At 28.4% G+C, this 16363-nt stretch overlaps 2 protein-coding genes across 2 annotated transcripts in view; one reads left to right on the top strand and one right to left on the bottom strand.

The window, feature by feature from the left end:
* Positions 1-16363, top strand: part of LOC122498524 (hemicentin-2-like) — a 331240-nt gene that overhangs the window by 125085 nt on the left and 189792 nt on the right. The window lies entirely within an intron of this gene.
* LOC122498528 lies at positions 3242-7403 on the bottom strand. Its single transcript, XM_043606299.1, has 5 exons — positions 7256-7403; positions 7098-7174; positions 6871-6915; positions 4043-4384; positions 3242-3749 (listed from the first exon to the last, which is right to left on the bottom strand). Exons 1-5 carry the CDS (start codon positions 7279-7281, stop codon positions 3430-3432), a joined length of 810 nt encoding a protein of 269 aa, XP_043462234.1. The 5' UTR covers positions 7282-7403; the 3' UTR covers positions 3242-3429.

Genomic DNA, 16363 nt, shown 5'->3' on the forward strand with positions numbered 1-16363 from the left:
ACTTAAGGCCCACACTCGGGACCTTCTGGGTCAAGGGGAACGTAGCCCTTGAGGTAACGGAGCTTCTTCTCTCGCACTATCAAGCATTGACAACCGGCTCCAGGGGACAGTACTTCGAACCTTGCTTAGGTTCAAGTACCCGACACCTGGAGTAGAACGGGTCCTCGTCTCTCAGAACCCTGCTTGGGTTCGAGGTCGACGTCACCGATCGGCTCTGTCAACTACTGCCGCTAAGGTCATTAATATTATTTTTTGTGCTTCTCTCGCACCTTTGAGCCAGTCACTCACCTCCTCACAGTGACCGGTATCACAGTGTATACATTGGACAAACTAGTAGACAATTAAAGAAGAGAATCTATGAACATAATTATTCTCAAAATAAAGACCACACAAAAACTGCATTATGCAGACAAGCACATAATTTTAAACATAATTTTGATTTTAATTCTAATAATATTAAAATCTTAGACAGTGCTAATTATTTTAGAAAAAGAAATATTCTTGAAATGTACCACATTGTAAAAAATGGAAATGCCATTAATTTCAGAACTGACACCGAAGGACTATCCATAATTTACCATGATGTTATAGGTACCTTAAATTGTTTTAATTAGCACTCTAGTATATTATACCCATATTTTAAAATGAATATTCGCGCTTATTGTAATCTTCGTATCTAGCGCATTATAAAAATGTTAAATCTCCGTATTTCGTAAACACTAAGTTTGTCTCACAGTGTATAGCCGCATCAAAAATTTGTTCTCACGCTCCTACCTCTATGGAAAATATTCTATGCCATAAGATGACAGCATGTTCACATTTTTTTACACCACACATTTTTATTTTTATTTAATTGTATATTTTTTTATATAATGTGTTGTTTGTGTTTATTATTTTAAAATAATTCAATTCTTTTGGGTAATTTTATTAAAATAGTAAATATTGAAAATCATTGAATTGAGGAAAATTTTTGAAAATAATTGAAATTTTGACAAGAATTTTATTCAAATTTTTGAAAATAATTGAAGTTTGAAGAAGAATTTTTTTATTTATATATATATATATATATATATATATATATATGGGGCATTTCACGCCAAGTCGGAAATCATTTTGCTTTTGCATCTTAAATTTTTTTAAACACTTTTTTCTATTAGTACTCTTTAAAATGAGCTACCATGATTTTTTAAAAAGTTTTTCATACAGCGGTTCAGGAGATACAGATTTTTGAGAAATGACGTTTTTCACGTAAATTTTTTTTTTAAATGCTTATAATGAAAAGTTTTGTTTCCACACGTAGCTTTTAATAAAAATATTTTTAGAAAATCTTAAAATAATTTACGATAAGATTTTAAAATTTTTTAAGTAACATTTCATTTTTAACAATGTTTGTATTGATCAATTTTTTTCAAAATTTTTTGTAAGAAACTAGCACTAAATTAACAATTTTTAAGCATTGACCGATTGTGGGCAAACGATGGGATCTATTTATTTTAAAATTTTTAACTTTTATATTAACTTGCTATAGGGTAGAGCGGGGCTAGTTGAGCATAGGGGTAAGTTGAGCAACCGAAATATCTCAGGCTCTATAAATTGGCCGCTAAAATAGAGCCTGAGATATTTCGGTTGCTCAACTTACCCCTATGCTCAACTAGTCCCGCTCTACCCTACTAACTTGTCATTTGACCAAGTTTTTTCTAATTAATTCTAAAAATTTAATTTTTTCAGTACTTTTAATAAAAATTCCTGACTTTTCCCTGAATTCCCTATGTCAGAATATATGATTATTATAATAATAATAATAATATTAAAACTATATATTTCAATTTTTATTAAAAAAATTGAATTTAAAAATTTTTACGTTCTATTTTTTTAAATTGCTGATTTTATTTAAAAAACTTAGAAGTCAGTCGCACGCGTAAAAAGGCGAATTGCTGCTAGTTAGATTTTAATACTAAATGATTATCATGTATAACAGAAACAAAAGTGTTTCATTACTTTTTTTCTTCGATTGAGTAAATTTATTTAAATTTAAATGAATTATACATTTTTAATGTTTATATATGTTTGTTTTAAATTTTAATGTAAATTTTGGGAAAAATAAATTCTTTGTAAATCACTTTTATTAGAATTATTCATTTGGAAATTTTAAATGACAAACTATTATTGAAAATTTATTATTGTCGTTTGCTGTATGGAGAAATCTGGGTGTTAAAGGTCTTTGAAATGCTAATCGATTTATATATTAAATTTAAATAAATTCAATTACGCACGGCAATGTCGGAAGTGTCAAACCTGCACGTTTCATACTAAACCCCTTTCGTTTCTACCACCATCACCACCTACCGTCATTACCCCCACCCCCTGAAATATATGGAACCACCTTTCCCAAGGGTAACATTGTATAATATTATTATACACGGTTTTGATTTATGTCATGTGAATTCAACATATTTCATATATTATTGTTATTATTATGAACAGTTATTAGCATTGTCTCATCGTAAATTTAATAATTAGCAATTGTCGCTTTGGGAGAAATTGGTTTTTTATTATTTATAAAATTGAACGGTTAGAATTATTTGTTTTATTAGTTTTAATTTAGGTTTGCCACATTTCCTGCCTACTACTGTTGTATGCAGTATTTGAAATAATCTTCTTAGTCCATTGGCTTCTTTTTGGTTAGTAACTACAGCTATGAACTTTATCTCTAGTTTCTTGGATTCTAGGATCATTAACTACATGCTTTTTTGAATACTCGAGGACTTCTTTTTAAGCTGGCTGAATATTTTCTACCTGAGTAATGCAATCCAAGTAGCAGATCTTGAAAGTGACACTTCGATCCACAAAACTGCATTTTAAAAATGCTTTCAACTGCTTCGAGTACCAGGACGACAAAATCCTTCTTGTTGAATTTGCCTTCGATCTGGATCAGAAGTTCATTTTTTTGTAGGTATGCTTCCAACTAAGATTTTTGCCATTGGTCCGCAACTAGCAGAAATATGGGCAGAGTGGGGGAAGCGTTTGTCACATTGGACAATAGGCAAGACTTTCCGATAATATAAATAAGCCTCTTTGATCAGGAACTACTCATTTGACCGCGAGCTGTCGCAGAGGTCATTTCAAAACAACGGTTACGTAATTTCAAACAGTCAATTAAAAATTCAAATAAATGTTGTCTGATTATCTCACATCTAAAAGCAGAATTTTTATGTTTGCAGGGTAAAAAAAATTTATGACCTTATCTGGGAATGTGCATTTTATCTATTTATATTTTATTCTACAATAATTAAAGAACAAAGCTTACAAATATAAAAGTCCTTAGAAACTTTAAGGTTTACAATGTTAATATATCTGCTTGTAAATAACATTTTCACAATAAAAGTCGAGTGAAATTGAAATTTCCCCTTTTGTACAGGGTGATCAGTACTATTTTTTATGTAAGGTAGTACATTCTGCTGTTACATTAGAATTACCATATTCATTAAAATAAACAGTATTAACAACGATTATGTATTTAGTTGCAGGTTGTAGATTTTCAAGCGTTTCAGACATTTCAACCTTCTCATCCACACTTATGTAATCAAATTTTGGGGACTTTTTATTTAGAAATTCATCATATTTCCATGCCTTGAGTGAATACTTTAGCAGCTTTGTATTATTTATAGGTTTCTTCCAAAGAAACATACATTCTTTTTCAGTAAAGTTTGTTATTTTCAGTTCGCTTGGTCCACTACGTTCATCTCCGACTATTCAAAATTTTTTACATTATATTAAATATTTTCCATTACATCATACATTAACTAAAAATTATTTTTTTAACTAAAGTTCCTAATATTTTATTAATACGTGTAGTTATTTCATGAGTAATCACACAAAAAACCTGGGTTCATATTTGTTGCAACTCAAAATGAGCCCATGTTAACGCCATAAAACGCCATAAAACGTGGCGCCACCTACGAGGTTCATTTTTGTTGCGTTTCAAATTGACTAGCGTAGGCTACTCAATTTGAACCTAGGTTTTTTCAGTGATATTGTATACCTGGAATTGGATCAGTTTGAAAATCCTTAGTTACAACAGGATCAGAACAACTTGTTTCATTACAAGCCACAAATTCGAAACGATAAGTACTTGACGGAGTGAGATTATTAACCAAAATTTCATTATCATTGTTTGTTAAGTTATCCAATTCTTCTTTTTTACTATTTATATTTAGGCAATACACTTTATAGTACTGTCCCTGGAGAATGTCACCATTGAACCGAATAATTCCAAAATGGTCGGCAAGTAAAATATTAAAACGATTATTTTTTCTTTCATCAGGTTCAATATTTTTCCCTAATAGATTATTAAGCTCACTTACTGACTCGCTATCAGATGCGTCTAATATTAAAAACAAATTTTTAAATTAATGTGTAATTTGTAAAGATGACTACATTAAAATATTAATCTAAATGTGAGGCATTTTACGTGAAATGTCCTAAGTTGATATTTCAACTTCTTGAAAAAAATTTAAACTCAGGGAATTTGTTGTCCTATCAAGTAGAAATGTGCCCCAAAAAATATTTTTGATTTTTTCGAAAATTTTGAGGGGGTAGAGGGGGGTCAATTTGACCAATTTTGCTAACACCGGCTACTTTGTGAATTTTTTCTGAACATACTTGTAATGTGAAAAAATTTTTAGAATATGTTTCTGAAAGGTTTTTTCGTCCTCTTTCCATAGTATTTTATTTTTTAATATTTTAAAAATTTACCCTAATTTTTGATAATTAATATTTAATTTTCAATTTCCCAAAAATCGGTCCGTTTTCAGGGTGGCCGCAAGATTGACTTTATCAATTTCCCTGACATTTTACTGACATAACAACGAATTTCCCTGACAAAAATTTTTTTGTTTAGAGCAAAAAATGTATTGCATGACCGTCTAATTTCTTTAATTGCCCTAACAAAAAAGTTTTTCCTGACATTTCCTTGACTTTACTGACAAAATATTTTTTTCCCTGACATTTCCCTGACTTTACTGACTTTACTGACATGTGGCCACCCTGGTTTTTTTAAAAAATAAATTATTGCAAACGAAAGCTGAGGTTTTTTCCTATCGGCATGTAAATTTTTGGAATGCCCTTTTTTTGTTTTTGAGTTATTAAATTTTAAAGAATGAATTGCGGTGCGCTGCGTCGCGGTTGCACTGAGCCGCGTGGCAATCGGCGTGAGACGAGGCGCCCGGGACGCAATTTATTCTTTGAAATTTAATAACTTAAAAACAAAAAAAAGGCATTCTGAAAATTTACATGCCGATAGGAAAAAACCTCAGCTTTCGTTTGCAATAATTTATTATAAAAAAAACGGACCGATTTTTGGGAAATTGAAAATTAAATATAAATTATCAAAAATTAGGGTAAATTTTTTAAATATTAAAAAATAAAATACACCATTGGAAAGAGGACGAAAAAACCTTTCAGAAACATATTCTAAAAATTTTTTCCCATTACAAGTATGTTCAGAAAAAATTCACAAAGTAGCCGGTGTTAGCAAAATTGGTCAAATTGACCCCCCTCTACCCCCTCAAAATTTTCGAAAAAATCAAAAATATTTTTTGGGGCACATTTCTACTTGATAGAACAACAAATTCCCTGAGTTTCAATTTTTTTTAAGAAGTTGAAATTTCAACTCAGGACATTTCACGTAAAATGCCTCATATTACTATTTAGACCATACACGGAGAGACCGAGATTACTAATTTCTGTATAAAATCACACTAGAATTTACTATTTTCACATTGCAACCACCGGAAATAAGGGGACTTTTTGTATTTTTTACTATTTTCTACACTAAGTCACTAATCTGACAAATGTTCACCAAATTATCAAAGTTTCTTACTATTTCGTCCAATAGTTCCAAACAACTGTAGTAAACTCAGAAGCATTGTGTACGTAAAATTACTATAGTCGTTGTAAATGCAGAAAGAAATAGTGAAAGAAAAAATACGGATTTCTGTCGCCGGTTTCCCGTCAATTCTTGACTAATGGAGGTAAACTGGAAGGATTTTTACATACACAGACAGACACACACACACACACTTATATATTTTTTGGATAAATATTTGAAGACACACACATGTTTATTTATAGATAAATATATGTATAGACGCGGTTAATTAATACACTAATACACAACTGCACGCACGACAACGAATTTCACTGAAAGTATGCATCTTTGTTTCCTTATATATTGAATGATGAAAATTTACAGCACTTACGAGAAAGCAGTTTACTTTTAACAACTTATTATAAGACATAGTTCTTGGGACAGGAATAAATGCAAAATTTATTAATTTATAATGGTCAATTTCTGAGATACCGAACGACCTACGTTTCACTTTATATTTAATTATTGTAGATAATATCCAAATTTATTTTACATACGCGAAACATAGTCACTGTCAATGATCGGATGGCATCGGCTCATTTACGGAGATTGACGAAGTTAGCAACCAATAGAAATGCAGGCGCCATATGACTGTACTCGCTAGCCACACTTGCTCACCAAAAATTACTACAGTGGATAGTAGGTTTTAGTGGAAAATGTTTTTATTTGTCAGATTTTGTCTAATTAAATTAGAGAAAACTATAATCAATTTTTGCTACATTTACAACTCTTACACAAAATATTAAAACTTGCTATTTCAATGTAGCAAATTTATCTATTTCTTTTGTAAATTTATCTAATTCTGTAGTACATTATGCTAAAAGTCCCCTTATTTCCGGTCATTGCAACCATTTTTAGTAATTTTTACGAATGTGGGTCTCTCCGTGTAGCAAATTAAATTTTCAAAAATTTAAATTAAATGTATTTTTGTGACTGCTTACCTGGTTTTAAATCCACATGTGCCTCCTTAGGAACACTAGGTGCATCTAGTAATTAAATTTTTTTAAATTTATAGAGAAGAAAATTTAATGTGTATTTAGCAAAAGTGTCTACTTAAAATTTAATTAAAATATGATACTTTGATAAGAGTAAATGTTTCATAGACAAGAAAAATTAATGTGTGATTTGTAGATTTGTAAAGTTAAAACGTATTTTTGAAGTTACTCACCGTTTTTACTACTATTATTCAAAAAGAATAATGAAGTTGGGAAACCTGCTCCGAATAGAAGTAACAAAAGTAATAATCTGTAAAAATTCGTAACACACAATATCAAAATTATTTATATGTTTAATTTAAAATACGAAAATTAGAAAAAAATTACTAACAGACAGTTTCTTAGTTTCTTTTCCATCTTATTTTGAATAAAAAACAAGTTAGACACACTTTATTATTTAAAGTCGTTTTGTAAGAAATGCCACGTTGCAAAATAAGAACTGAATAAGTCACTTGGAAATACTTCCTATTTCTAAAGATTTGACAATTTTCAAATGAGCATAGATTATATTTAATATTGTCACTTTTTTATTTACAAGATAACCAATAATACAAAAAATACAGTTAAAACGTTAAACGATAAAAAAGTAATGTATATGAATATTTTTAAGACTAATCTGTAAAATTTTATTATTTTATTTTATAACTGTTTGAAGGAAAAAATTACAATTGTTTTTTTAAATTAAAATATGAAAAAGAGAATATGTTATATTTTTTTATTTTAATATTTAAATTAACTATTGGGTGCGCAACTGAGATTTTAATGTTTTCTTTACGAAAATGCAACTTTATTGTGAAAAAAAGATTATAAATATTTAGAGTAATGTCTAACTTAACATGTCGCTTAGCATTAAATTTATTCATAAATAGTAGGGGAAAGGTGTACGAGATGATCCCCCTAAGGGAAAAAACCTATTATTCAAAGAAAAATCAACATATTCGAGTTTTTTTTGTACGCACTACTAGATAATTAATCTATCTAACTATCCTGATTTGAAATATTTGCAGCTAATTAATATTTTACTGTTAAATTTAATTTTTCTAAAACCTTACAAAAGGATCATCTTGGACCCCGGGGTGTCCAAGATGATCCCCATAGTCCCCATGATCCCCATGATCTTCCCCAATTATTGGAAAAGGAGTCTATATTGAAGGAATATCAGTGTATCAATGTTAAATATACTTTATTTAGGCCATAAACGCTTTTGACCACTCACCACGAATCGTTTTCCTATTTTATAATTACGAGGCATTGTCTACAACAAGAAAATTAACAAAATAGATGAGGATGTCAACTTTTTGTTTTAGATAAGTTAGTTTTCATGATAAAAACATATAAGAAGCGAGAAAAATTAAATTTTTTATTAATACTAGAAAATTCACTTTGAGGTGAGACGAAATACATGGGAATTAGGGGGGATCATCTTGTACACCCATTGAGGGATCATCTTGCCCCAAATGCCACTATTTTGTAATTTTTTCGTAACTTAACCTACGAGCTCTGTTATTCCATAATACCAATCAGAACACTTAGTTGAAGATATACTGAAGCCGTGAGTACAAGAAACATGGAATTTCAGCTACTACAACAAAAGTTATCTAAGCCCAAAGTTAAGCTTTCCTTAGATCAAAAGTATGAAATTTTTATTTTTTCCAATAGAATTTTTTTAATGACGCGTGTTGTCATGACAGTTTGACTGATTCATAGGTATGTCATTGGCAACGTATTACTGTATTTGCCTAAAAGGTGGCGCTAATAGGCTCTCCAAAATTGAAAAGGATCATCTTGCCCCAAGGGATCATCTCGTACACCTTTCCCCTACATTTGTACGAAAGGTCATTTATTTTTATTATTGTATAAGCCCGTATATATTGTTTAAATAAATAAATTAAAGTATTCCTCATTGTTAGCTACAACTTTTTTTATCTTTCTGCACGGAGAGACCCACATTCGTAAAAATTACTAAAAATGGTTGCAATGACCGGAAATAAGGGGACTTTTAGCATAATGTACTACAGAATTAGATAAATTTACAAAAGAAATAGATAAATTTGCTACATTGAAATAGCAAGTTTTAATATTTTGTGTAAGAGTTGTAAATGTAGCAAAAATTGATTATAGCTTTCTCTAATTTAATTAGACAAAATCTAACAAATAAAAACATTTTCCACTAAAACCTACTATCCACTGTAGTAATTTTTGGTTTGATTTGGTTTTGGTTATTGGCCTTTTAGTCCCCGAAGGTCAAGTAGCCGCATGTATTTAGTAATTTTTGGTGAGCAAGTGTGGCTAGCGAGTGCAGTCATATGGCGCCTGCATTTCTATTGGTTGCTAACTTCGTCAATCTCCGTAAATGAGCCGATGCCATCCGATCATTGACAGTGACTATGTTTCGCGTATGTAAAATAAATTTGGATATTATCTACAATAATTAAATATAAAGTGAAACGTAGGTCGTTCGGTATCTCAGAAATTGACCATTATAAATTAATAAATTTTGCATTTATTCCTGTCCCAAAGAACTATGTCTTATAATAAGTTGTTAAAAGTAAACTGCTTTCTCGTAAGTGCTGTAAATTTTCATCATTCAATATATAAGGAAACAAAGATGCATACTTTCAGTGAAATTCGTTGTCGTGCGTGCAGTTGTGTATTATAGTGTATTAATTAACCGCGTCTATACATATATTTATCTATAAATAAACATGTGTGTGTCTTCAAATATTTATCCAAAAAATATATAAGTGTGTGTGTGTGTGTGTCTGTCTGTGTATGTAAAAATCCTTCCAGTTTACCTCCATTAGTCAAGAATTGACGGGAAACCGGCGACAGAAATCCGTATTTTTTCTTTCACTATTTCTTTCTGCATTTACAACGACTATAGTAATTTTACGTACACAATGCTTTTGAGTTTACTACAGTTGTTTGGAACTATTGGACGAAATAGTAAGAAACTTTGATAATTTGGTGAACATTTGTCAGATTAGTGACTTAGTGTAGAAAATAGTAAAAAATACAAAAAGTCCCCTTATTTCCGGTGGTTGCAATGTGAAAATAGTAAATTCTAGTGTGATTTTATACAGAAATTAGTAATCTCTGTCTCTCCGTGTGGTAGAGCTCGAATTGTTCATTTTTTGTGACAATCCATAAATCAATCCATTGTTTGATATCTTTGTATCATCGGATCCTTATTGCTTTAATAGGAGTGGGAAATTTCTGGAAATGTAACAGTATGGGGACCCGACTGTAAATATTTTTTTTTTAACTTGAAAATAATTTTCGCCTCTATTAGAATATAATATTAACCATATAGCTACTCATTTGTAAATTAGTCAGTTATTCTTATACCATGGCTTTCCTAAATGAACTTACTATTTCCTCATTCCCTTTCCATCTCCCGGTACGCCTTTTCATTTCTCGTCTTTCCATCTTCGTCTACGAAACTCCTTTTTGTCCTGTCGCATTCGACGATTGCCGTTTGCACTGAAATGGCATGATTGGCCACGAAAGATTAAATGCTCGTCGTCGCATTTGCAATGGACGGTTAAATTTAACAAGACATCCCCTGCGGTTGTGCGCTCACTGCTCTTCTTTTATATTCTTAGTTCCTTGCCGCACAGCTCCCTTTACTCGACTTCCACTACGTCGAGTTGATCAATAAAAAGCACCGAGATAACGGGTTAATTTTAAATTTCTTTTTCTTTAGCTCATTAAAAACCTTAGTTAAGTCCAAGTTTATGACGGTAATTATCTATTTTTAAAAAAGATGTATCCCATTTATTTTTTTTAATAAATTACCTGTGTCATATTACAGATTAAGAAAGAAATGTTTTTTCCTCTTCATAATTGAACAGGATTTTAAGATACACAGGAAAAAAAAAGTCTGACTCCGTTTACACCTTAAATTCAGCCCATGTATTTCACATAAGTCCTTGCTGAAAGTAAAACTTTTTTTTTAGTGTGTAATATATATATATATATATATATATATATATATATTACATTTATAAAATAATATTTTTCGAAGTCAAAATATTTGAATCCTTCTCTCTTGTAAAATGAATAGGAATATATATAGTTTTAATATTATTATAATTACAATAATCATATATTCTGAAATAGGGAATTCAGGGAAAAGTCAGGAATTTTTATTAAAAGTACTAAAAAAAATTAAACTTTTTAGAATTCATAAGAAAATTCTGAATTTTTGGGACTTTTTTGTTCGACTCAATAAACTAGAAAATTACCACGAATTCTAATACAAAACCTTCAATTTTTTAAATTTCTGACAAAAATTTCTCTTTAAATAACCTAAATCTTAAACAACTATCATAAAATAAATAAATTATTTAATGAATTTTACTTAAATATTTTAAAATTAATTCAATTTTAAAAGAGTTGCGTTTACAATTTTCACAAATAAAAATATTTGAACTTCAAACGTTTTCGATGTGAAGTTTTATAAAATTTCAATGTTAAATGGATTTAATTAGAAATTTTAAAAAATTTAAATTTTTGAAAAATTTTAATAATTCAAAATCTTCTAAAATTAGTTAAATTTGTCAATATATATATATATATATATATATATATATATATATATATATATATATATATATATATATATATATATATATAAATTAATAAATTAATTAATTAATTATTATTATTATTATTATTATTATTATTATTATTATTATTATTTATTAATTAATTAATTAATTAATTAATTATTCTAATTGGAATTTTAGGTTATCAATTTACAATGCTTTTCCGCCATTATCTGTACGATATACCAGTACAGTACCTGCACTGAAAAAAATTCATGAGACATTTTCAACTACATCCCCTTAGTAGAGTAAAAAGTAATAAAAAGAACTACTTTTTTAGTTAGTCTGACTACTTTTGATACTTATTTTAACTGTTTTATGTAGTTAAAAATTATTAATTAAATTAATGTAATTTTACAGTTAACTTTGTAACTGCAGGTATGTTACAGAAATGACTACAGAAAGTAGTAGATCCTACTACTTAAAGTAGTTCGATAGACTAATTTTGTAGTAGTTTTTACTTCTTCTAGGAGTTAAATAATTTTCCATGTAATTTATGTTATAGGTTTTTATAGAAGATTAGCAACTGTGAAAAGTTGTAAATGCAACTACTTTAAGTAGTAAAATTAACTACAGTTATCAGTTGAACTGTGTCAGGAATGCCTTTAAGTATTAAGCAAGTCATCGTAGCGGGCGAGCGTGGTTAGGTGGTTAGGTTATCGGTTTACGAATCTTAGGGTCGAGCGTTCAACTCCCGACGTTTAGAGATTTTTTCTCCGTTAGGTATATTTACATTAAATATATAAGGTACAGGTATAAAAGTGGGTACGGAAAAATATGAAAAATACAACTCGATAATATTTATAATAAATTATAAATAATTTTATTTTACCATTTTAAGTAGTTGTCTTTACTACTGAGTTATCTTAGTAACTTTAACTACAAATCAGCAGTTAATTTTACTGTAAAACTGTCATTGGTTCCTATTTAACTAAGAAAAGTAGTTAATGCAACTGTATTATCACTTCATTCAACTACATGTCTAATAATAAATGTAAGTTCAAAAATATCTTTGGGGACTTATTGAACTAAGAAAAGTAGTTAAAAAGTAGTCAAATTTACTAAGAATTTTTTTCAGTGTGGTACAGTGCGAAGGTACATTATTTTTTAGTACAGCGTATTAGTATCGTACTCATATTGTACTTGTACGAAATAATAGAGTATGAACATACTAGTACGATACTAGTATAAAAATGGTATGTTGTACGGTTAGAATTCTAGAATTGCCAAAGTACTCAGTACGAATATAATAATAGGTATAATACCAGTTCGTCGTACTAATTGGGATTTTAGGTTATGAATTTCCAATGCTTCTCCACCATTATCAGTACGACATACCAGTACAGTACCTGGTACAGTGCGAAGGTACATGGCTGGTACAGTAATAGTACGCTGGTTATCTGGGTATATATATATATATATATATATGAGGCATTTTACGTGAAATGTCTTAAATTGAAATTTCAACTTCTTGAAAAAAATTGAAACTCGAGGAATTTGTTGTTCTATCAAGTAGAAATGTGACCCAAAAAATATTTTGGATTTTTTCAAAAAATTGGAGGGGGTAGAAGGGGGTCAATTTGACCAATTTTGCCAACATCGGCTACTTTGTGAATTTTTTCTGAACATACTTGTAATGGGAAAAATTTTTTAGAATATGTTTCTGAAAGGTTTTTTCGTCCTCTTTCCAATGGTGTATTTTATTTTTTAATATTTTAAAAATTTACCCTAATTTTTGATAATTTATATTTAATTTTCAATTTCCCAAAAATCGGTCCGTTTTTTTTTTAAATAAATTATTGTAAACGAAAGCTGAGGTTTTTTCCTATCGACATGTAAATTTTCAGAATGCCCTTTTTTTGTTTTTGAGTTATTAAATTTCAAAGAATAAATTGCAGCGCGCTGCGTCGCGGTTGTACTGAGCCGCGTGGCAACCGGCGTGAGACGAGGCGCCCGGGACGCAATTTATTCTTTGAAATTTAATAACTCAAAAACAAAAAAAGGGCATTCTGAAAATTTACATAATAGGAAAAAACCTCAGCTTTCGTTTGCAATAATTTATTTTCAAAAAAGACGGACCGATTTTTGGGAAATTGATAATTAAATATTAACTATCAAAAATTAGGGTAAATTTTTTAAATATTAAAAAATAAAATACACCATTGGAAAGAGGACGAAAAAACCTTTCAGAAACATATTCTAAAAAATTTTTCCCATTACAAGTATGTTCAGAAAAAATTCACAAAGTAGCCGATGTTGGCAAAATTGGTCAAATTGACCCCCCTCTACCCCCTCCAATTTTTTTAAAAATTCAAAAATATTTTTTGGGTCACATTTCTACTTGATAGAACAACAAATTCCTCGAGTTTCAATTTTTTTCAAGTAGTTGAAATTTATAGATGCATAGAATAATTTTAGTTAAAAACAATAAAAAAATTGAATTTTGAAGAGGTTACAAATGATTGCAGAAATTCAATTATTTTCAAAAATTAAAAAAAATTCTTATCAGAAAATCCAATTATGTTCAAAACTTACAAAAAAATTTCGACAAAATCCCAATTATTATCTTTATAAATAAAAAAAATTCTTCTTAAAAATTCAATTATTTTCAATTGTCAAAATTTCAATTATTTTCAAAAAATTTTCTCATTTCAATGATTTTCAATATTTTATATTTTAATAAAATTACCGAAAAGAATTCAATTATTTAAAAACAATTTTAATAAAATTGCACGCAAACATTTAATTTTTTTTATAAATAATAAAAATTTCACAGGAATTTAAATATTTACAAATTTTTATAAGTTTCTTCTAAATAATTCAATTATTTTTAGAAATAATAAAACTCATCGCAGAATTTCAAATATTTTTAATACAATTTTAATTGAATTCCGCTTGATAAATGTAACTATTCTAAAAAATTTTATTAAAATTGTTTAAAAGAATTCAATTATTTAAAAATTTGTTAATAAAATTCTTTATAAGAATTAAATTTTAAGAAACATTCAATTATTTGATAAGTAATTTACTTTTGTATTTAAATAATTGAATTCTCGAAGAATTTTCTAATAAAAATTGATTTGAAAATGAATTTTATTTTAAATTTTAGATAATAATAGAATATGAAAATAATTTTTAAGAAGTTACAGTAACAATATTCTTATAATATAAAATAATGATTTTGTAACACTCGATCCTCTTTAATTATTATAATACATAAAGAAACCGATCACTCCGAGTCGAAGACTCAGAGTAATCGTTATTTTTAAAGTTGGTTATTTTCAAAAAAGTTTGAATTTGAAATTTTTGAAAATCCTAATTCCTATGAAAAAATAATAATAATAATTAAATATTTGAAATATTTAAAAACGTAATTATTATTTTCTAATAATTTTACAATTAAAGGTAAGGTAAAAGCACCAGTATACTTGGACACTTTTAAGATAGAAGCAAATTTAGCAACGATTTTTACAAAGATAGTATAGTTTTACTTGACAAACTTTTTATATTTCGTTTGTATTATGATTAAAGAATTAAAATTAAAAAAAATTAGTCTAAATTTTTACTTTAGTTAAATATAAATCTAGAAAATAACTAATTGCTTCTTTACCGTAATAGTTGGACATGCCTTTTTAGAGGGCCCAGTCGGTCCAGTAGTTGGACAAGATAAGGGACCAATAGTTGGACATTTATAAGAAAATACGCATGATATTTATTTGCATATAATGTTTGCATTTGTATATTAGTTAATATTGTCAACTATTAAATTGGTTAGTAATTTTATGTCAATTAATTCATTATTTAATTAGATTAAAGCCTGTTAAGTTGTTGTCCAACTACTGGTGCTGCTGGTTTTTGAGGTTATGAAGCAGAAGGTAAATTTGGACACTCATTTTGAGTAGCTCGAGACTTATAATTTTTTTTTTATAAATTTTGTGCTTAGAAATTAAAAAAATGAATAATAACCAACAGAGATCCAAAAGCTAACATTAAAAAACATCATACATTATTTTTTCATTTACATTGAAAGAAGTTTTAATTCTTTTTGTTACTGTCCATCTATTGGTTCCATTTTTTGCAATGTCCACGTACTGGTGCTTTTACCTTATATGTAAATAAATTTAAGAGAAAATTTTTTTCAATTAAATTTCTTTTCTTTATGTTCTAAAAATTCAAAAATTTTCAGTTTCATTTTCATTTAAATTTTCTAATTGACAAATATAATTTATAAACATTTTTTTTCTTTATTTTTAAAAAACTTTGAATTTTATTAAAGCAATTGAAATTAAGAAATAGAATTGATGCAAATTATTTCCTTATGAAAATTGAGAATTTTCCACAAAAATATTAAGAAACGGCAAATTAAAAAAATTTGTCGGCCATATTGGATCCGCCATTTTGAATTTTGAAAATCCGATTATATATTCGTCATGAACGACCTCAAAAACATATAAACACTAAGTTCTATTACATTTCATAGCCATGGTAAATTTCGGTGCACCATAAAAAGAATTAAATAATTTTTTTCTCAAATTAACGCCATTTTGAAGCCGCCATTTCTTTTTTTTTATTTCCGCTATTGCATATTTTAAAAGTTTAATAAGTTTTTGCCAAATTGTGACACTTGTATTCGTGTGAAAAAAATGTTTTCAGTAAGAAATAATTATTTAAACAAAAAATTATTCATTTTTTTGCAATTTGCTGCACAAAATTCGCCATATTTAATTTGCTTTTGATAAATTTATAATCTGAGCCCGGAATCTTGTAGAGCGACCCCGAAAACATAAAGAAACACTTCAGTTACTTGCAGGGAGCATTTTCAGTATATG

The sequence above is a fragment of the Leptopilina heterotoma genome, unplaced genomic scaffold, assembly GCF_015476425.1.
Source record: "Leptopilina heterotoma isolate Lh14 unplaced genomic scaffold, ASM1547642v1 Lhet_15, whole genome shotgun sequence".
Classification (NCBI taxonomy): domain Eukaryota; kingdom Metazoa; phylum Arthropoda; class Insecta; order Hymenoptera; family Figitidae; genus Leptopilina; species Leptopilina heterotoma.